Below are 22,794 nucleotides of genomic sequence, written 5' to 3'. Positions count from 1 at the left end.
GAGGTGTGCTCAGGTAGCTCTACCTCCAAGGGATGAAGCTAACGGTACACTTCATGATGGTGCTTCTGGTTTCCTGGTAACTATTGATCAGAGACAGGCACTGAGCTTTTCTTGAAAAAAGCTCAACGGCCTTTAAAAACCTTTTTGGTACTGCTGCATTGGTTTATATGGCGTGTCTGGTTTGAAGTGACTGCCTGCTAAAATAACTACTCAAACTAACTCAAATAAGCCCAAAAGACTAGAGATTAATCCAGTTCGATCAATGGTTGTGTCAGGCCTAGTAAACAACTACATGTTGAACCACATGGGAGGAGGCCCAGATTTCTCAGTAGGTTTTTGGTTTTGTGGTGATGGATTTTCAATGTGTGTGAAACTAAATACCTGCAGAAAAACACAGCTCCATCTCCCCATCCTGCTTCCCCACCCCTCCCCACCCCCCGCCACTGTGAGGGACCGAGCCTCCTCCTCAGCTCTGAATAGCAGCCAGGGAGTGGAGTGACCACCTGTCCCGCTCTGTCCGGGACTAACAGCGTTTCAGAGTCTTTAACAACATCCCAGAAGTCCACATCGCGCCCCGCCTGGCGATGTTCCAGGATGGAGCGAATCCTCCAGAATGGCTCAGCTAGCTAGTAGCTGACTGAGGCCGGTGGCTAAGCTAATGACGGCTCAGCTAGCAGCTGACTGAGGCCAGTGGCTAAGCTAATGACGGCTCAGCTAGCAGCTGACTGAGGCCAGTGGCTAAGCTAATGACGGCTCAGATAGCAGCTGACTGACACTGGAGGCTAAGCTAATGACGGCTCAGCTAGCAGCTGACTAAGGCCAGTGGCTAAGCTAATGACGGCTCAGCTAGCAGCTGACTGACACTGGAGGCTAAGCTAGTGATGGCTCAACTAGCAGCTGACTGATGCCGGTGGTTAAGCTAATGACGGCTCAGCTAGCAGCTGACTAACACTGGAGGCTAAGCTAATGACGGCTCAACTAGCAGCTGACTGACGCCAGTGGCTAAGCTAACAGTGGCTAAGCTAATGGCCTCACAGCATCAGTCAGCTCTTAGTTTAGCCTCTGGCAGGCTAGCAAGCCGGATTTTGAATGATTAATTTCTAACGGAACATCAACTGGGAGGACACGATCTCAACTTCCTGTTACAGTGGAAAAGAGGTGAAAGCACCGTGGGTCCTGGTCACCTGACCAGGGCGCCCTTGCCCTCTGGTTCTGTGTAGCAGTATGAAGACAACCTGATGCTCTTTATAAGGCGGGTGTTTCCTGAAGGGAGGGGAAGGCCAGAGACTAAAAGGGGAGGGTGGGCTACTGAGGGACGAGCAGGCCTGCAGACAGGGGAGGGATGAGGGGCTCTGCAGGATACACACTCTGCAGCAACATCTGAACTTTCCAAACGGGAGACCTGACTGTCCCGCTCTCGCCCGGCCTGTGTGGAGACTCCTGTCTGGACCGTCCACTCGGCTTCGCTCTGAAGCAGCGGCCTCGGATTATGGTGAAGATCAGTCACAGGGAGGGATGAACGGCTCTGGAGGAGATTCCTGACACTTTCCTCAGATAGAGACGTTCTCTGATGGACCAGATGAGCAGTTTTGTTGGTGTTGTCCATCCTTTCACAACACTGACATAACCACGTCTTTTCGCTGTTGTTTGCACTGTTGTTCTGGTCTCTGGTCTTCTTCCTCTGTTTTTATTTTGCACCAACCCACTAGAATTATATCCGGTAATAAATCTGTTCCTGATTCTGATGTGTGTTTGGAAGCGAGGATGAATTGAGAGCTGGGGTAGGCAGATAAGACGGGGTGTGGTGTTTGTGCTTGTTCCTGTGTATGAAGAGTCTGATGACAGACGGGGAGATGGACTTGAATTAAAAAGTTGGCAGCAGAGATAACATTCACAGCAGATGAGGCTCACCACCACGGCACAATAACTGGCAAACAGGAACGAGGACTGGAGGAAGACAGGTTTATTTAGAAAGCACAGAACAGGGTGGAGAAGATATTCAGTGTTAGAGGAGGAGGGGGTGGGGCTGGGGGTGGGGTTGGCGCTATGGTAGACGGTGTAGCGTTTCCTGGAGAAACAGCAGCTGCCAAAGAGGGCAGCTGGGTGGCCGAGGCAAGGAGGCGGCCGGCCGACAGCGTCTTCGTCTTAAAAGGTTTGGATGGGTATTTATAGGCATCCTCAACAAGCCCCCTGGAGGGGGTGGGGTGGGGGGAGGAGGTCTGGAGAGACACCTCATAAACTACGTCACATTCATCCTTCTGAAGGTTTTTGCGGCATTTGGATCGGAGCTGCTTCGTGTTGCAGCAGAGCTTCAGTTTTCTCTCTGGAAGGATCCCCAAGGAATGTCGGCCTGGTGGAGCTACTGGACGTTCTCCATCATCTTCAGAAACTCTGGGTAGAAAAAGAGACCGCAACGGTCAATCAAACACCAAAACTGACCAATGATGGAGTGAGTTAAACCAAGGAGCAGATGATCACATTGCTGTCTCAGTCTCTGCTCTAACATCATCCACACCTGACTGACCAGAACCAGGAAGCTGCTTCATAAAAGCCTCGTCATCAGGATGTACTGCCCTTCCCTCATGGGAGGTCTCTCATCGCACCACAAACCGTCTGAACTCTGTCCAAACCCCAGACTGACCTGATTCCACAGACCCCGAATCAGGAAATGTCAGATGTTCTTCAGCTTTTCTTTAAAGAGTTCGATAAGAACAGTCTTGAACCTTCTTCACACATAAGCGTTCACTATTTCAAATCTATCCATTCATTCCAACATGAAAAATGCATCAATGAGTAATTTCTTAATAAATAAATAAATAAATAAATAAATAAATAAATAAATAAATGTACAATGCTTCTGATCCATATCTGTGTCTTGGTAGTACAGAATTTATTGATCAATATCAACTTTAAAATGAAAGATCAGAGATCAAACAAATGAGAAAAAGAGAAATGTAGTGAGTGTGGTTAGATAAGCCCTGAATCAAGTATAATTTATTTAATAGATTGAGTTAGTTCTTTTACTGTCATTTTCTGGATTTTGTTGTTAATTTTCTTATTTGTACAGACTTCCTTCTCACTAAATCAACAGTTCAGATGTGATCTTGATTGTTCGATCTGCATCAATAAATCTCACTATGTCTCACCATGTGTTTTTCTCCAGTCTTCTCAAAACATACAACCAGACTGGGTTTTGTGGTCCAGGCAAAATACTGTCATTATCATTAAACACAAAGTTTTCTGATTGTTTTTCTCATCAGGTTTTGCCAATAATGCATGTAATCGGTGTAAAGAGGTGAAAATCTAACATGCAGGGAAAACAGATATGTTTCTCCTTGTGTTCCAGATTCTTTTTGGTGGAAGGGTTGATTTGTCTCCTCCACCCAAGCACCGCCATCACGTCACATCCTTGGTATACTGCTAATATGAAGTATTTAGGTACATTAATGCTCACATATATCAAAATGTCATAAAGTCGACTCTGGATCGTCTCAGCTTGTCACTGACATTTGAATCTGTCCAAGCGATGGACAAATTCTGACAGGTAGTCAGAACTGTTTGGAGCTGTAGGCATAATTAGAATACCATAATCAGTGATTTTATTTTCACCTGAACTACCACCCTGCTGTTAGCTTCACTGCTCCTGATGAACATGCTGATATCGCTCATCTTCAGTCTCATAGACTCAGTCAGTCCCTCAGGACGGAGACTGCCAAATACTCCAAACCAATTAGTATTGAGTATGTATTTCATATAATCATTACATGATTAAGTAGAAAAGCAGTGGCAGAGTGCAGACCTCCGTCAAGCAGGATTACAACAGTTCCCTCGATCTATAGGCCTGTCTTACCGTCAAAATCAATCTTTCCGTCTTTGTTTGTATCCGACTCCCCAAACATTTCATCAATATCCTCCTCTGCAACCGGCTCTCCAGTGAGATGAAGAATGTCTCCGAATTCCTCCCTGTCAATAAAACCATCGCAGTTCCTGTGAACAGACAAAAACAACAAATTACCAACAAATCCCTGAAGATTTCAATGAAAAGGTTTTTAAAGTTCATATGTCTAGCAGCCATAAAAGCCATGAAGCTTCATTTCCACTGTTGCAGGTGAGGAGTTTGACTAGGCTGGTACACCTGTCAAAAGCAGGTGTACAGTACGGCACCGTAGAGTCCAGTTAGCCTCATTTCCACAGCACCTCTTTTGTTGGTACATCACGGCACAGGTTGGGTTGTTGTGCGTTTCCACTGAGTAAAGTTGTGGCGAGTACTCAAAGACCCATATCCAACCCCGACCTCTTCTCAGTTCTCCTCAGTTGAAGTTCCAGGCGCTCCGGTACGGGTTCCACAGAGAGGAGTTTCAACACTGTCGTATGCTGATTGGTAGAAATGACCACCACTCTGGACAAACCACTGTGTTTAAACAGTTCATCAGCCGTGTAAGCACTAGGTTGTGGTCTGTATGTGCCACTTTTACACACACTGATTGTTCTATTTCATCCCTCCTGATGGCCAGAAGGTGGTGCTGAAAGCACTGAATGATCCCTTAGTGCATGCACGCTTATAGTATGCATATCAACAATCACACCTGTGACCCCTGGGTGACCCTAGAAAGGTATTAAGTTCCGAGGTCACCCCAGGTTCAACTCCTCTTCTTCTGGCCTGTAGTTCAAATACAACTCTAAAGATTACCAGACTAGCCTATAGCATCATACTATGTCACTTCTGGCATTGTGACCATGTTGGTCGGAGCAGCGAATTTCGCCCTCAACAGGCTGTGATGGCAGTTGCCCCATTTTTGCACCTTCGTTTTAAGCATGAGGTGGCTCCACTGCAGCGCCTCCTCTGGTCGAGGGATTCACTCTTAACCTCCCGGCAGACGCTAGGGTTGCTCTTGTCTTCGATAGAGTGTCGGGTGGACAGCAGCACTGCTCTCCTCCCCGGAGAACCGCTCAGGCACCGGGGCTTACGAGCATACACAATCCTGGTTGTTTAGCAACAGGGCTTGTGTTAGCTTAATTGTTGATTGTAAGGCCGCCTTGTGCTGTTTCCCTGGCTTATTGGGCCCCACTGTGGTTGTTTAGCACACAGTGAGTGTTACCTTACGACCTAGTTTCACTGGTTAGCCACACGGCTACTGTTCTTGGGCCATGGATGGTGAATGAAAGCAGATGTCAGCCGGGCGCAATCAGTCAAGTTGGAAACAGCTGTGACTCCGTCAGGTACTTCACAGCACAGACTGCGCTTTGGCGTCAGCCACAGCGTCAGCCCACAGAGGGTAAAGACCTGCGAGTCTGCCTGCGCGAGTCCACCGAGCGAGGACACCGGCTTCACTAAGGTCAGTCTGTCACAGTCTAACGCACACCGAGCAAGGACACCGGCTTCACTAAGGTCTGTCTGTCACAGTCTAACGCACAATGTGTTTCTTACGTATCCCAGTCATCATCGGCAACCGGAAAAGACGCGTAGTCCTCCGTAAACGCAATTCAACACAACCTGTCTGCTCTCTCTGGAAGTGGTCCCACCCCACACTCAGTTACCTTCGGTCTCTGGAACTGTCAGTCCGCAGTTAATAAGACAGAATTCATCAGTTCTCTGATGAAACTCTCAAACATTCAGGTCCTAGCCCTGACTGAGACATGGATCCGCCCAGAAAACTCAGCTACACCAGCTGCACTCTCTGCGTCCGCTGTGCTAAGCCACACCCCTCGCTCTACTGGCCGAGGAGGTGGTGCTGGCATTCTCATTCCGGACAACTGGTCCTTCTCCTCACTGTGCCCGTCGAACAACAACACAACGTTTGAATATGATGCTTTAATGGTCACTACTCCCATCAAAGCATATATTCTGGTTGTGTACCGCCCACCAGGGGGTAATCTGGATGGCTTTGTCTCTGAAATGGACATGTTACTCTCTGACATCCCTGATGATGGCACACCACTGATTGTCATGGGAGACATGAACATTCACGTTGACAAACCCCAGGCACAGGACTTCTTGGCACTGATGGCTTCCTTTGCTCTGGTACTGGCTCCGCCTCCTCCCCCCCACAAAGCTGGCAAAATCCTTGACTTGGTGCTGACTCGTAACTGCTCCATAGCAGAGGTGACAGTTACTCCACTACACCTATCTGACCATTTCTTGGTAAAATTTGCGGCTGCCTTTCTGCCATTGCAGACACCGACACAGATGGTCTCCTTCCGCAGAAACCTGAAGTCCCTCACAGCAGCTCAGCTGTCTGAGGAGGTGAGCTCTGTCCTGCCGGACTACTCTCACTTCTCATCGCTTCCTGTTAATGAGGCTACAGAAACACTGTGTTGCTCTCTGGTGTCCTCTTTGGACAAACTCTGTCCCCGGGTGTCGAAACCAGCCAAGACAAAACAACCAAGTCCATGGCTCTCAGAAGTTCTGAGAGAACAAAGAGCTGGACTCAGGGCAGCAGAAAGAAAGTGGCGTAAATCCCAAGAGCCCGCTGATTTGTCCTCGTCCAAACAGAAACTTGCTTCCTTTACCTTCCGCTTGCAGTCCACAAAGAAAGCTTTTTATCAGAACAAGATCTGTGCAGCTTCTGGTTCCAGAAAAACGTTTATGGCGTTCAACTCCCTGCTTTCTCCTCCAGCTGCTCAGCCGTCCACTGAGCTGACTCCTGATATGTTCGCCTCCTTTTTCACTGAAAAGGTGGCTGCAATCAGCAACCAGTTCTCTGAGCCTGACCAGCCCAGTCAGCTCAAACCCACTACTGCTCCTTCTCTCTGCTCTTTTGCTTCTCTGAGTGAGGATGAGGTCTCCAGACTTCTTCTGAGCTCAAAACCGACAACATGTCCTCTGGATCCAATACCCACCAGCAGTCTGCAGTCCATCTGGTCCATAATCAAACCTGCAGTCACGCACATTGTCAATTCCTCCCTGGAAACCGGCATTTTTCCTGTTACTTTTAAACAAGCCCCGCTTCACCCCACTACTAAAAAAGCCTCATCTCAACCCAGCCCAGGTTGAAAACTACAGGCCAGTCTCACTTCTACCATTCCTGTCGAAAATAATGGAGCACTCAGTATTTAACCAAGTCTCTGAACACCTGCGGAACAACAACCCACTTGACCCTTTTCAGTCAGGCTTCAGATGCGACCACTCCACCGAGACTGCACTCCTTTCAGTCACAGAATCTCTGCGGCTGGCAAGAGCTGCTGGTCAGTCCTCTGTCCTCCTGCTGCTGATCAGTCCTCTGTCCTGCTGCTGGTCAGTCCTCTGTCCTCCTGCTGCTGGTCAGTCCTCTGTCCTACTGCTGCTGGACTTGTCTGCTGCCTTTGACACCGTGAACCATCAAATCCTCCTCTCCTCACTCTCTGACCTTGGCATCTCAGGTTCCGTCCTGTTGTGGTTCAAGTCCTACCTCACAGGCAGATCTTTCAGAGTGTCATGGCGAGGGGAGGTGTCAAGGTCACATGGCCTATCAACAGGGGTCCCTCAGGGGTCGGTGCTTGGCCCCTTACTCTTCTCTCTACACCACCTCACTTGGTGCAGTGATTCGCTCCCATGGCTTCTCCTACCACTGTATGCTGACGACACTCAGCTCTTCCTCTCTTTTCCACCTGACGACACCACAGTCTGAGCTCGGATATCAGCATGTCTGGCTGATATCTCCACCTGGATGAAGGAACGCCACCTTCAGCTAAATCTGTCTAAGACTGAACTCATGGTCTGTCCAGCTTATCCATCTGTCCAGCCTCAGATCAGTGTCCAACTTCACTCGAGCCTACTTGTGCCCACTAACTCAACCAGAAACCTGGGTGTCATGATTGATGACCAGCTGACCTTTAAGGTTCATGTGGCCTCAGTTTCTCGGTCTTGTCGTTATGCCCTCTACAGCATCAGGAAGATCAGACCCTTCCTGACCCAACAGGCCACACAGCTTCTGGTTCAGGCTCTCGTGATATCACGCATTGACTACTGCAACTCTCTTCTGGCGGGTCTCCCTGCAGGTCCAGTCAAACCTCTACAGAGGATCCAGAATGCAGCAGCACGTCTGGTCTTCAACCAGCCCAAAAGAGCTCATGTCACTCCTCTGTTGATCTCCCTTCATTGGCTTCCAGTTGCAGCCAGGATCAAATTCAAATCTCTCCTCCTGGCTTACAAAACGCTTACAAGAACGGCTCCGGCCGACCTGGACTCCCTGATCCAGGTCTCCTCTCCTTCACGCCCTCTTCGCTCTGCATGTGAGAGACGTCTGGTGCTTCCAGCCCAGCTCGGCTCGAAATCTCTTGCCAGACTCTTCTCCTCTGTTGTTCCCAAATGGTGGAACGAACTACCTAACTCGGTGCGTCCTGCCCATTCTACTTTCAAGAGACAATTGAAGACTCAATTGTTCAGAGAACACCTAGGCTCTTAATCCGACCCCATGTTCGGGGAAGAATAGATCAGGTGTTCTAAAACCCAGCACTTGTGTACCACTGACTAAGTTGACTCACACAAACACACACACACACACAAAAAAAAGGGGGGGTAGTGGCTCCTCTTCTGCAACTTGATGGCAACTCCCTTGACCAATCGCACTTGAAGCAAATGAAGCATTTACTAATGGTTTCTTTCTTTCTTATGTCTGTATTCTTGCTTGTGTTGTACTACGTCGCTTTGGACAAAAGCATCTGCTAAATGAAATTGTAGAATTGTAGAATTGTAGATGTGTGCAGTCTTAGCGTCTGCAGCTGGAGGTGCTGCAACTGTCTCGGTCTGCTCCGGCGAGGGCCTGCCTCAGCAGTGTAGGTGGCCCTCCTCTGAGTTTGCTGTCCCTCCTTCAGGGGATTTTCTGGGCCGGCTACATTTTGTTGTTCCTTGTCCCTGCCCACCGCCTCATTTTTCACCCTATTAGTCCACAAAGACTGGTCCCTCACACCATTGCCTGCTAACCATTCAGGCGATCTCGAGCTGTGGTTCCTGTCAACACCCTTCTAGGGGCCCAAGGAGCCGGAGGGGCAGAGACTGACGTCAATAGGCCTGCCATCATTATGCTCCTAAAGGAGATGGTTAGATGGATCCTGCTTGGATGCCAAGCGACCCAAAGTTCAGGGTGTTGCAGCAGGGCTTGCTAGCACTGGGTTTGTTGAAGGACAGGACTTCCTGTTGAGGGCGTCCCATTGGCTGTGGCACCGGCCCACCAAAAGACTGTCACCATGGATGCCAGTCTCTCAAGGTGGGTGCCATCTGGCAACACAGGGCAGTTCAGGGACAGTGGTCTTTGTGGGGAAGCTCAGATCCTATCAGTCCACTGTAGGGGCTTGAATCCTCTAGCGCAGGGTTTCTTAACCCTGGTCCTCGAGGCCCAGTGTCCTGCATGTTTCACTTCTCTCCCAGTTGGAACACACCTGATTGCAATGAGAGCTAATTACTGGGCTTTGTTACAAGCAGCACAGTAATTGGCTCTCATTGCAATCAGGTGTGTTCCAACTGGGAGAGAGGCAAAACATGCAGGACACTGGGCCTCGAGGACCAGGGTTAAGAAACCCTGCTCTAGCGGACTCCCTCTCCTGTGGGAGTCCTCCACCAGGAGAATGATGCCTCCACCCAGGGGTGGTGCACGCAATTTGGGGACTTTTTGGGAGGGTGGGGGCTGCCTGAAAGGAGCCGATCCATTGTCTACTTGATTTGCCCTGAGGGGAACTACCTTGGCCAGAGGACCTCCACTATGTTTCTCTATGCCACTATGCCAGTCTCTCTGATTGGACGGACTCCCCAGGAGATTCTTCAGAAGAGCCACGTCATGTTACTGGTGGCCTCCCTCTGGCCAGCTCAGGCATGGTTCCTGTACTGAGCAGACTCGCACTGAACCATGGAGTCAGCACCTAATCTTCAGACGATTCACAGATGCTTCTCTACATAACACGAATATCTGCAGAGCTGGACGGTGCTGTTGAGAATGAAAACATTTTCTAAGCTGTTTCATTGAGAATGGAGGCTTACAGCTTCACTGGGACACCTGAGTAGTGCTGCTGAGGACTGACGACCAGACTGAAGGACCAGGACTACCGAAGACTGAAGGACCAGGATTACTGTAACTATACTCTCTGCAGTGGAATGACAGATCTGGGTCTGGGTAAACTTTGCCATCCCGTGCTGTGCTTTACTGCACAGTGAAAACAAGGCTTATGGGGTCTATTGAATGTCACAGACTTAAGATTTACTCTCCCTCCATGAGAGGCAACCTTCTTCAATGTCTTAGCCCAGGGAAGAGTTTACCCATGGAGGGACAAAGACACATCTGGACTGGGAAGTTTGGGATTTGAAACCAATCTCCTGTAGCCTGTTCATTCATGGGCGAGGTTCTATTTGTGTTCATAGAAGATGGATGGAAACAAGTATGACCACGTCCTAAATGTGTCCTGAGGTTTGAAACTTTCTTCCAGCTCCTCTCAGGTCTCATGTTGAGATGAGTCTACAAGTCAGGTCAGGTGTTCCACCTGGAAGGTGAACAGGTTAAGCTGGCTTCGTGTCGCTCTGGGAGTCATACTTGTCAAAAATCCGGAAACACTCTGAGAGCTCCTCTTCACTCTTCCCGGCCTGGTCCTCCTTTAGCTGCTGCACCATCATGACCAAGAACTCCTCGAAGTCAATGGTGCCGCTGCCTGAGGGGACAAGAGGAGGACAGCTGAGCACGAGACAGGAGGACAGCTGTGGAGGAGACAGGGGGACAGCTGAGGAGAGACGGACTAGTCTGTCTCATCACTGCTCTGATGCAGGTTTCAGTCTCATAGTTCAAACTCACATAACTCTGACTTGCTGTACCAGCCTGAAGAACCGTGTCTCTGCTTTTCAGAATGTCACATTTCTAAACAATAAAAACAGGTTCAAAAACAAGCTTCCACAGTCCAGCTACTTTCAGTAGAACTGTAACTCATATATAAAAGAAATATCAGAACTGGAGACATGTAGAGTCTTCCACTAGCTGGTTTGCTTTATTGATCACTTCCAGGTATTTGACATTTAAGCAGCTTTCAGCAGTTTAGGCTACTTTAGTAGCTTGAGCTTTTTCTTTTTTATTTTAACTATCTTTAGCTGTTTTTGTTTTTATATTTCAGTTGTTTAGCACTTTCATGAAAGCTTTATTTGGTGATTTCTTTCTCTCTATATATGGAACAGACGGGTAAACCTGAAAGACACTGAGTCAGTCCACATGGAATTAAAAATGTGCTTTTGTTTGGAAAAGTATTTCATCACATTTATCCATCTTTTCCTTTCTGAGAGACTCGGTTAAATGCAGCATATATCCGCTCCTGTGATTAAACAGAGCTATTAGGCTGTTGTAATTTAGGTGTCATGATATCTGGCCTTTTTGGAAATAAATTAAATCTGATATTAAACAGGTTATGTCAAACATAATGTCGTGGAATCTGCCTCCACTACAGTCACTTCACTGTTCCTCCAGAAATTCAGGAGATTTCTCAGTGAGCCCATCAGCTTTGGGAGCCTCTGTTTTGAATACTTTGCAGGGTTTTTTTCCCATGAGCGGTTGGAGCAGTGGAGGCCGAGCTGAGTGAGCTGAACTGACAGCTGCATGTAATCCTCCGCTGGCTGTGGAGGTGAGGGCTATAAAAGCAGCATGTCTCTCTGGAGCGAGTCCCGACGGGTCTCACCGTCCTCGTCCACCTCCTCGATGATGGCGTCCAGCTCCTCCCGGGACGGGTTCTGGCCCAGCATCCTCATCACGGTGCCCAGCTCCTTGGTGCTGATATCGCCGCCTCCGTCGGTGTCGAACATGTCGAAGGCAGCCTTGAACTCTGGTTGAGAGGAGGACAGACGGTGAAGCTGGATGAAGCTGAGGCTGCTGAACAGCAGCAGGACAGACACACCAGGAGGAAGACGCACCTGCGATCATCTCCTCCGTCAGGAAGGAGCGGGCGTCGCTCTGTGCGTCAGTCGGCTGGAAGAAGAGAGAACAAAGGGTCAGCGCTCAGAATTTACACCGTTCACCATCTCCTGACAAGTCTTCCATCATTTAGACATCAGTGGATTATTGACGTTGGGTGTTTTCTTTGTCAGTTTGTTGTCTGGAATGAGACTGAATTTTAGGTTTCAATCATCCGGACTGAAGAAAGAAACTTTTTAAGATTCATTCTGTGAGTCATGAGGCTGTTTAATATTGAGGTTTCACCTTCTGAAATGAGTGAAAGGAACTATTGTTTCAAGATGAACCTGTAGTTTAAAGTGATTAAATGTATTTTTTGTAAGTTAATTGTATATGCAGGGAATATTCCATGTTTTGTTAAAAGATTCAAGTTCTTGAGAAATGGTAGGAGGGGCTGAGATAAATACTGTATATTAACATATCTTCTGCAAAGACAAAGCTGGTGGTGGTAGAGGGTTATGAAAACCTGGTCCTGCCCTGGTCCGTCATACGGGACAGGGACCTTCACTGAGGTCCTCTCAGCCCTCCATCGGCTCCGTCATGGCGGTCTGAGCGTCAGGATGAGGACTGTCTGAAGGATTCCTGCTGGAGCTGCTCAGCAGCTGGAGAACCTCAACAAGCATCATGCTGACTTGGCAGAATGTTGGAATTTGTTGTAACGGTGTTTAAGCGCCGGGCTGGTGAACCGGTCACCTTCAGCGAAGCAGGAGTCAGAACCAGGAAGTGATCCTCTGCTCTGGAACCACCTGGTTTAATCACCGACAGGCTGTCAGAGTCGACCTGGTTTAGTTTAGTGTATTTTATAAAAATGTGGAGTCACTGCTGCATTTAAACTATTTAAATCCTCAAGCTCTGACCAGTTCACTACAGTGAACCTGATCCCACATTTCAGTCCATCCTTTTAGATCATTTCTAACTCACTGCTCTAACTGTTGCATCAATACACACGTTCGTTCATTTTAGTTCACTTTTTCTCTCCTTCTTAGACCATTTATTTGCACACTCCTGTGTATTCTGTGTTTGTTCTTGTAATGCTGCTCTGTGAGTCTCGAACGGCAGATGAATAAAGGTTTTTTTTTTATTTAATTTTATTTTCATTACATTAAAATATGCAGAGTGAAGAAAATTCAAAACCATCCAAGAAACGACCCCAGGAGCATATCGAGGCGTCCTGACAGCAAATCATTACAATGGTGTGTAATCTAACGACAGTTTCTTCTTCCAGTCTGTCAGACAGAATAAAGACGTACTTAATGTTTTATTTATTGTCAGCGTGTTTTTAGATGTGACTATATTGACCTGGAGGTCTTTGACTTCCACAAGTAACTGGTTCCAGTTTTTATCTTGATTTATAGAAAATACTCCGTAATATCTATTTTTAATTTTTTTGTATTTAGTGTATTTGAGAATTTGAGCTCAGTGGTTGAGTGAAGTAGCAGCCAAGAACTGGGAAGAGTCTGAAGTTGATAAAGAATGTGGGTTTAATCCCCATCCAGCTGGCTGATCGCTCTTAAAGGGGAACCGACCAGAAAGTAATGAAGAGCACAGTGAAGGTATAAGTGTGAGTTTTAAAAGACTGAATTATTTTATCTCCAGACTGACTATACTCTGAAAGCATCTGAAAGATGCTTGTTTTTGTTCATAGCGTTAAATGACAGAGTGGGTCTGAGATGGACAGTGTGGACGGAGCGAGCTTCCTGACAGTCCCTGACAGCCGCTGTTTATTCCTGTGAGTTTTATTCTGGGACAGTATTCCTCACTGAGAAAACAAACAGCCTCCTGAAGCTGTCTTCTGTTACAGGCCTGCTGTTTCTCACCATCCCGGGGAGATCAAAGATGGCCGCCGTGCGACCCGGCTCAGCCTCACGTCACCTGGAGGCCGCACGCCGACTCCCAGCTATTTTTAAGGGGAGGATTTGACAGGATTTTCTCAAGGTGAACGCCGTCAGTGAGGAGCGTCACAGAAGGAAACACGTCTTCTCACTTTCCTCAGCTGTCCGGTCTATCTTTAGATCCTCTGATCTGAGCATCAGTCCAGATCACAAAGGCAGAACTAGAACACAGCAGAGGAGATGGTGGTCTTTCACTGACACAGGTTCACCAGTCTGACCAGAGACCCACCAGTCTGACCAGAGACCCACCGGTCTAACCAGAGACCGTCCACCAGTCTGACCAGAGACCGTTCACCAGTCTGACCAGAGACCCACCGGTCTGACCAGAGACCATTCAACCAGTCTGACCAGAGACCGTCCACCAGTCTGACCAGAGACTGTCCACCAGTCTGACCAGAGACCGTCCACCAGTCTGACCTGAGACCGTTCACCAGTCTGACCAGAGACCCACCAGTCTGACCAGAGACCCACCGGTCTAACCAGAGACCGTCCACCAGTCTGACCAGAGACTGTCCACCAGTCTGACCAGAGACCGTTTACCAGTCTGACCAGAGACCGTTCACCAGTCTGACCAGAGACCGTCCACCAGTCTGACCAGAGACCGTTCACCAGTCTGACCAGAGACCGTTCACCAGTCTGACCAGAGACCATTCAACCAGTCTGACCAGAGACCCACCAGTCTGACCAGAGACCACCGTTCAACACCAGAGACCGTCCACCAGTCTGACCAGAGACCGTTCAACCAGTCTGACCAGAGACCGTTCACCAGTCTGACCAGAGACCGTTCATCATCAGAGACCGTTCACCAGTCTAACCACAGACCGCTGGCAGTAAGAAAGGAAAAAGTTCCAGGACCTAAAGCCGAGACGTCCAGCTGTGCTACAGATGACGGAGGACCTGTTAGCTCGCCTTCATCTTCGTTTCTTCTGGATTTTATCCTCATTGGAAATGAAAAAAACAAAGAACCCTGCAAGGCTCAATAAAGCTATCATTGTGTGCTTGGTTTCTTACCATAGTGGCTGGATGTGCAGGAGGCTAACGTCCCAGAAAGAAAGTCTTCCCTCAGGTGGACCGCTGCTGCCCTCCGCTCCATAAGTACCCTGTCATCCCACCAACTTCTCACTCCGATCCATCAGGATTGGCCCAGAGACCCCTGCTCCAGCGCCGGCCAGCCAATGGAAGCCACGGCCAGTTCAGCGCTCGTCCGTCTCCTGACGGACACCCCCTCGTGAGGCAGTCCGTCTAATCCGCCATATTTAGAGAACAGACAAGCTCAGTGACATTTATCTTGAAAAAAGGAAACCGAGCGCAGGCATCGGGCAGCTGGAGGTTATTTTGGCAGAGGATCAACTGGGCATCTCAGTGCAGAGCGATGCTTGATTTCACATTTCACATGCTGATCAACAACCACACACACACACACAGGCAGGCCTCCAGAGTGTCTGTTTGCCCATCCGTCTCCTCGTCCAGCTGTCTTCACTGCTGTTGATTTGCCCTTGTCACCTTTGACCTCTGCGACACAAATGAAGCGGCGATCTGCCGCCGCTGCACCTTCTGTTTCACCACTCCAGGTATGTGTTTCCCACTCCGTCAAATAGGCAAATAAACAGAAACATCAAGTGTGGCCGCAAATAGACGAAGTGACAATTAGCAGCTCAGTCAATAGAGTCTTAATATAGAGACGGAGTGAAACTGAAAACCTTCATCAAAATCCCACTCACTTCAGTCATGAAGCCACCGACTGCCTGTCCAGTCAGAGAGCGGTGTTTAACACCACCAGATCACGTGTCTGAACCACACTGACAGTGTTTTCCAGGTACCAACCCCTGCTCAGGGACACTTGCTCGATTCCTGTGTCCTTGCTGATAAAGTCAGGATGAACGATAGAGGTAAGGATCTTTGTCACGAATAAACCAGACATCTATCTTACTGTTCCTTCCTAGGTCCTGGAAAATCAGTGATCCAACCCACGAGACATCAACACCAAAGACTTCCAGAAGCTCCCGTGCCAAAATGTGAGGCTGGACGAACAATTAGCAAACAGCTGCGTGACTTCATTCCTTTGACCTTATAGGTAAAGTGGCAGAAGCATCTCACCTCTCAGCTGTAAACTAACTGAAGAGGGTCCAGCAGACGCTCACTTCTTCACAGTAACTTTAATTTGACTAATAACCTAAGACGTTGAGGCCAAACTGGAGGGACGGCTTGCTTTAGCAACAGACTCTTCTATGGACTTCCTGAGCAGGGCTGACAGTCCCTGATGGTCAAAAGACATTAAGAATTCAATAAAACATCAGCTGGAGAGCACACACTCTCAGTAAACGGCCTCTGGTATGTTCAGGAACAGGACTCATCTTAGGTCTGCGCAGGAAACACCTCAGTTCACGGGCCTGGTGGATAAAGGCCCCCTGTGGAGAGGCTGATGTATTCTGATGAGTGCCAGTGTCAGCTTCATGCTGTCTCAGACTGATCCAAGGTACTTCATTTTGAACTGAGACTCACTTTTGTCTCTTACAGATCCTGATCTGGTACTTCATTTCTCTCTGTGGATTATACAGATAGTCTCGGTCCGTCCCTGAGGACCTTTCTCTTTACATTCAACGGGTCTTTTAGTTTCTTAGAAAGTCATGACTCAGTGTTTGGAGGAGCTATAACAGTTTTTTCAGGTATAACCCTGGACTCATGAAACCCATTGAAGCATGTCCCAGTCAGAAGCCTCCAGCAGGTGGCGCTACCTCCAATGCTCATTATCATCATATGGTTTCTGTTCAGATACAGACTGATGCAACATATTGAGTTAGGTGGCGATCGGACCATGTTTACAGTGTTTACACTGCTCTTTGGGTTTGACGGAGAATACCAACCCTCGTACCACGGCCGTGACCCTGGCCCTGGCTTACCCTGGTCCTGGCCCAGGTTGACCCTGGCAGGTCCTGGACCTAGCTGGCCCTGGTCCTGGCCCTGGCCCTGGTCCTGGCTCTGGTCACACCCCCAACTCAGGTGAAACATTTTGATCACTTCTGCTCAGGTTGTGTCATTCTCTAACTGTAATATTGACAATAACTCAGCAGTGAATGACATGACCTGGCTGCTGTCGCTCGGTTCGTATTACGTGAGGATCCCTCACCAGGAAGAGGCAGATCACATGAAGTCCTCTCAGCTGTAAGACACTGCAGCGATGTCCACATGGAGCCTCCATTCATCTGCATGACTGCCACGCTGTATAGCATCAGCGCTATTACACAGCATTACCTTCAAATCTGACACCAGTTTAATTATTTCAGCTGCCGGCCGATAATGTTTCTTTTATTCTGAAAAGTTTAAATATCGTCAAACAGCCTGACCATCCTCCGCCCGTCATTAGAAGCTCTTCTTGGTGAATTAGCTGAGGCGGTGACATTATGGCCGTTTGAAATAGGAGTGTGATCACATGACTACATATCCATCCACACAGAAACATCAGAGGACCTGAATGCAGCACGATCTAGAACTGGAGAACATGTACGCCAGGGAACGTGTGGATTCTAAGGCTTCTTTACTCTATTGACTTTACACTCAGGAAACTGTGAGACAACAGTTTTCACACTACTGACAGCAGTGGAACGTACTGAATAACAGAAACAGTCTATTTATTCTGGCTTATTGATATTTTAACTTATCCAACTTATTCCATGTTCTTTTCTGTATAGAACTATATCAGTTGTACTCTATTCTATTGTAATCATATTTGTGTCCACGAAGAATGTGAAGGGTTTGTGACAGTTCAACAGTGAAATCGTCTGTGTTTTAAAATGTTTCAAATAAACAGAAATATTCAGTAATTTTCAATGTTTATACCTAAATGAAAAAACTCAATGTGGACGAAGGCGTCGGTGTTCCAGACAGGGATCTTAGAGTTGATGAAGTAATGTTCAGACTGTGTGTTTGAACTGAACAGTGTAATTGTATTCACCGCCTGACCTTCAAATGAAACACGTGAGCAGATCTTCGTTCTGCTCTCCTGCAGTGTTCCACCGGACAGTCTCAGCACTAAGCTCCGTTTCCACAGTGAAAACCAGAAAAACAGGGATATTTAAACGTGCTCGGGATTCAGATTTACATGTGAATAAAGTCACCAAAAACCGATGATGTCTGAACACTCCGTCTTTTGGTTTAGTTTAACGTCAGACAGAAGTCTCATCAGCGTAGAACAGAGGTACGACCTGCGTTTCGTTTCCAGGATTCTGATTGGCTAGCCTGGCTTGACGGTTCTCATTACGCTGCCCTCTACAGGTTCATCATGCTCATAGCAGCTCTGCATCAGGTCGATGTCTGCTTTTGTGTACATGAATTGTTTAACGTAGAGGGGGAAAGATGTGTTTTAGTAAATCAGCCCAGTGTGTAAACCTGGCCCGAGTCAGCTGATGGAAAGGAACATTTCTGTCCTGCAGGCTGGAATGTTAATCAGTCAAACCCTCCAGTCTCACTTCTGTCCCTGGAAATCTATTTATGATCAGACCGCTGTCGATTGGCATGGAAACAGCTGCACTGACGGAGTATTTATATTCCCTTTGTCTTGAGGTCAGGAAGTGAATGGATGATTCTGACTCCTTCCATCTGAAACTAGATTCAATCTGTTTAATTGTTGAGACATAACTTGTCTTCCTGACACAGAAGTCTGTCTGTCCCCAGTCCTCCTTCCAGATGTTTCCAGCAGTCTGAAGTCCACCACTCTACTGTCCATCATCCACAGGAAGGACTCTAACCCTAATCACCGGCAAGGAGAACTCCAGCTCTCTGGCATGTGGTACTTCTCCTGCCTCCACTGGGAGAGCTCACACTGCTGATGTTTTCACTGCTGCTAATGCAGACTATGCTGCTGATCCATATGCAACACTCCCATAGCCATAATCTAAGCTTGACCGGATCACAGCTGTGTAGTGATTGCCTGATGCAGTGTCCGTCCCCCATTTCACCCCACGAGACTCCTCACATTTATTTCCTACCCCTTTCCCACTGGCCAAAAAACCCGTTTAAACCCGCTAACAATCAGCTCCTCCTGGCAGTGTGAAAGGGTTTAATCGGCATTTAGACCCGGGTCTTTAAACTCTGCAATCAACCCGGGTTTTTAGCGGGTCAGCTTTCTACCCGCTTCTAGTGGGAGGGACACATCCGGGAACTTACATGATGACGTCGACGCAGCGTGGCTACGTTAACGAGGACAACATTAGGAGTCTAAAAGCCGGTTTTTAGCTGGTCGAAAACACGGGTCGACCTGCTAGTTGCAGTGGGAAAGCGGTTGTTAACCCAGGGTCAAAGTTCACCCCCAGGAGCCTGTGGCTATCCACTCTCAATATTCTCTCCATACATTTTCAGCTCATTCTCTTTGGATGAAAATCCTCCACTTTGTCTTCCTTGCTGAAAACGTAAATCTCCACTTCATTCCCATTCTTCAGTCGCCTTCCTGCTGCTGATGCCCCAAACAGAGCTGCTCCTAAGACTCAGCCTTATAGGCAGACCAGCTGGGCCAGAAAAAGGCTCCCTGACCAGCTGCACTCAATTAATGGACCAATTATGTGTTGTTGTTGTTGTTGTTTTTTTGTTTTTGTTTTTTGTCATTTTAGGAGTGTATTTTGAACTGGGGCATGTATTATATTGATGAGTGGGTTTTTATCTTCATTCCACTGCTGTTCCATTTGATTTTCTGTTTGTTTAATAATCAGAAATAAGACTTTTTTGAACGTATTATTTTTGGTTGTCATGCCCAGTAGGAGGGGCTTATCAAACGTTCGGCAGCCATTTTGGCTTGTCGAAATGAGTCTTTCTGAGTGTTTTGTTGGACAGAGTGGGTCAGTGAGTCAGTGGTGCTAATGCAGGTACAGAGAGGGCTTGACTGGACGCTTGACTGTTTTGAGGTGGTGTTTTTTGTCTGGAGGAAGGAGCTGAAGTCGAGCTCCAGCCAGACGGAGAAGCCTGATCTGAATTTGGTGAAAACTTTGTGTTGACTTGGAGGAAGGAGCTGGAAGAGCTCAGGAAAGACCACAACCTCAATTACCTCTGTTAGTACTTTCTTTTATTTCATTTTTAAACTTTGCAAGCATGTCTGCTTCCTCACTGGGATTCTGGAGCGGTGATATAAACATTTCATTGAGAAGTCAACCTCGACTGAACCATGTTATTTTGTGAGATGATTCTCGGAAAGAAACCCACCACACAGGGATTCACACCAAACCTAATCCAGTGTTGAGAGATGATGGTCATGATTTACAGTTTATGTCCATTCAGCACCACGGCATTCCAGGAGCTGATGTGGTAACAGAGCCGTCTGGGGGAGAGACGGAGGTAACCAGGGTCTCTCTGCTCTCAGTCTTCAGCAGTGACAGAAAGCTTCAGTTTGTTTCTTCATTTATTCATTGAAATTAAATTTAAAAGATTTGAAATGAAGCTCAGATCTCACCCTGACTTTGTTTGTCGTCAGACAGTGAAATTAAACTTGCTTTGATATTTTGCATTTTAACAGCTGAAAAATTATGACAAAACAACAGAGACAACTGAGTTGGCAACCAATGCTAACCTGACCTCACACCCAGTGGGTTAAAGCATTTAGCTACACACACACACACACACACACACACACACACACACACACACACACACACACACACACACACACACACACACACACACACACACACACACACACACACGCACACACACGCTCCCAGAGCAGAGCCTCCGTGCCGCCCGGCCTACGTCAGCTCCTTCATGGAGTCTTTTTCCCGCCAGCTGACTGACGGCAGCAGCTGCAGCTCTGCTCCGGGCTGAAGCCTCTCCTGAGCTCCCTGACACCGGGGACAGCTTTGACCTGTGTTTGATGACTGCTGGGTGAAGAAGAAGAGGATTTCTCCTCGGTCTTATTGTTTTTTGGTCTCTTTTCTTCGTCCTTTGCGCCGCCTCCTCCACTTCTGTAGACTTTCTCCTGCTGCACCTCCTTCTATTCCTGGACATTCCCCGGAGGAGCAGCTGAGCCCTGCAGACAAACACCCCCTAAATAAGGCTGGACGGGTGTCAGCGCTCCTCCCCCTGGAGCCCCCACCCCCCCACCCGGATCCCTCCGCCCATGTCTCCCACATCCAGCGCTCACACTCACTGATGCAGACTGATGGTAGAAACCACAAAGGTAACCAGATGAGAGAGCAGAGGGAGCAAACAGAATGACGCTTCAGCTGAGCCGAAAAGCTTTTCACATCTTCACTATCAGACACACAGAGCTGCAGCACAACAGAATGGTTCATTTAAAACTCATGAAGTTATTTAAAACTCAACTCAAAGAAGTCCAGCTGAGACCTGGCTTACTGTAACTGACTTGTCACGGGGCTGGACCCTGGACCGTTCCAGTCTGGGCTGGACCCAGGACCGTTCCTGTCTGGGCTGGACCCAGGACCATTCCGGTCTGGGCTGGACCCAGGACCGTTCCGGTCTGGGCTGGACCCAGGACCGTTCCGGTCTGGGCTGGACCCTGGACCGTTCCGGTCTGGGCTGGACCCTGGACCGTTCCGGTCTGGGCTGACCAGACACACCTGTCCATCATTCAGACCAGTGAAGCCTCATCGGTTAAAGAGAGGAATGCTGATCAGATCCATGACTACAGCAGTTTCACTGCACTTAATTTAACTCTCGAATTAACTTTATTTTTTAGGCCTTCTGGACTCCACTGAAAGGATTCTTTAATGGCTTTAGTGTCCGAACAGATCCATTCGTTGACAGGATGATGGAGATAAAAAGATCTGCCATGAATGTCCAGCTGACAGGACCCTGACCCGGACTCCTCGGCCTGCTGTGCTTTGAAAGATATTTGTTGTGCCTCAGAGAGAAGCCAACAAATGAGAGGCAGTCTGCGGTGATAACATGAGACGAAGCAACGTTGGCCCCTAAATGGATGTAGACGCTGAATGAACCGTGAGCATCACTTCGATTCTCAATTTCCTCCCTGTGAAGGACCGGATCAAACAGAGTGAAAAGAAAGCACATGAAGCACGCCACAAAAAGTCTCTTCCACACACTCCAACAACCCAACAGGAAGGCCACCATCTGGGAAAATGTGGCAGATTTTTGGCTCAAATTCATAAATTTTGTAAAAGTGAACTCGTTCCCAGTTGTGTTTCTAAATGACCTGAAGTTTGGCCTGTTGATGGAAAAGGGTTTGGTGAGCAAAACTTTTCAAAATCTTCCACAAAGGCCTGAGGGCGCGGCCACAGCCACAGCCGAAAGAGCTGACAGCGCCACCTGCTGGAAACAGGAAGTGTAAATCACATGACCGTGGTCCAGTTGGCCTCAGACTTTAAACACTGGAGCACACTGGGGCTCTGGCCTCATCCTGTCGCCTGGGAACACCACACATGCAGCAGAGAGTCGGCCATATTGGAAAGAAGAGCAGTGGAAACTGGCTCAACACGGTCCGAACGAGTGTGGATGGGATCGTATGGCCATGGCCACCAGGGACCATAGCGCCACCTGCTGGAAAGAGGAGCTCTGCTCTCCATGCTTCAATCCCACTGAAGCTTCTGTGTGACCTCAGTCCGGCCCTCATGAACGCCACAGTCGGTTAGAAAGTTACTGAAGGACAGAGCTTTGATTTTTATTGAAGTGCAGCAAATTGAACGGAAGAGGGAACATTAAACTTGAGTTAGCTGGGAGATTCTATTCTATCTCAGGTTCAGTCTGCACTGTCTCATCATCATTCAGTAGATTTGAGAAGTGGAAATGTTCTTGTTTTGTCAGTGATAAGAAAAAAGAGAAGAGCAGCAGAAGCAAGCAAAGAGCTGTGATATCTAGTTAAAGGGCTAATGAGTCAAATAAAGATAGAGGTATTGTTTCAGGTGTGAATAAATGAGTCATAAACATGAAAACAGATAAAACAATATATGTAGTGAAGCCAAACGGGAAATGGAGCAAGGTCCAGCGATAACAGAGGAGGAATCGGTGAACTTTATAGTTCAGCTTTCAGTGCAGCAGCTCAGAGTTTGGCT

General features: G+C 48.0%; 1 protein-coding gene across 1 annotated transcript; it reads right to left on the bottom strand.

The window, feature by feature from the left end:
- Window positions 1-1,954: 1,954 nt before the first annotated feature.
- LOC115408886 (troponin C, skeletal muscle-like) lies at window positions 1,955-14,908 on the bottom strand. The gene is made up of 6 exons (XM_030119850.1): window positions 14,798-14,908; window positions 11,855-11,909; window positions 11,623-11,766; window positions 10,500-10,614; window positions 3,851-3,987; window positions 1,955-2,391 (listed from the first exon to the last, which is right to left on the bottom strand). The coding sequence occupies exons 1-6, from the start codon at window positions 14,798-14,800 to the stop codon at window positions 2,360-2,362; spliced, it is 486 nt and encodes a 161-aa protein (XP_029975710.1). The 5' UTR covers window positions 14,801-14,908; the 3' UTR covers window positions 1,955-2,359.
- Between the last annotated feature and the right edge of the window lie 7,886 nt (window positions 14,909-22,794).

Source organism: Salarias fasciatus, chromosome 20 (genome assembly GCF_902148845.1).
Source record: "Salarias fasciatus chromosome 20, fSalaFa1.1, whole genome shotgun sequence".
Taxonomy (NCBI): domain Eukaryota; kingdom Metazoa; phylum Chordata; class Actinopteri; order Blenniiformes; family Blenniidae; genus Salarias; species Salarias fasciatus.
The sequence above is the reverse complement of the archived record's forward strand: the minus strand, read 5'-3'. Positions and strand labels throughout refer to the sequence as shown.

Coding starts and splice junctions, on each gene's coding strand:
- LOC115408886 (XM_030119850.1), bottom strand. Junction 10,615..11,622: donor CGAGGAGGTGGACGAGGACG/GTGAGACCCGTC, acceptor TTGTCCCCTCAG/GCAGCGGCACCATTGACTTC. Junction 2,392..3,850: donor CGGAAAGATTGATTTTGACG/GTAAGACAGGCC, acceptor TTTTCTACCCAG/AGTTTCTGAAGATGATGGAG.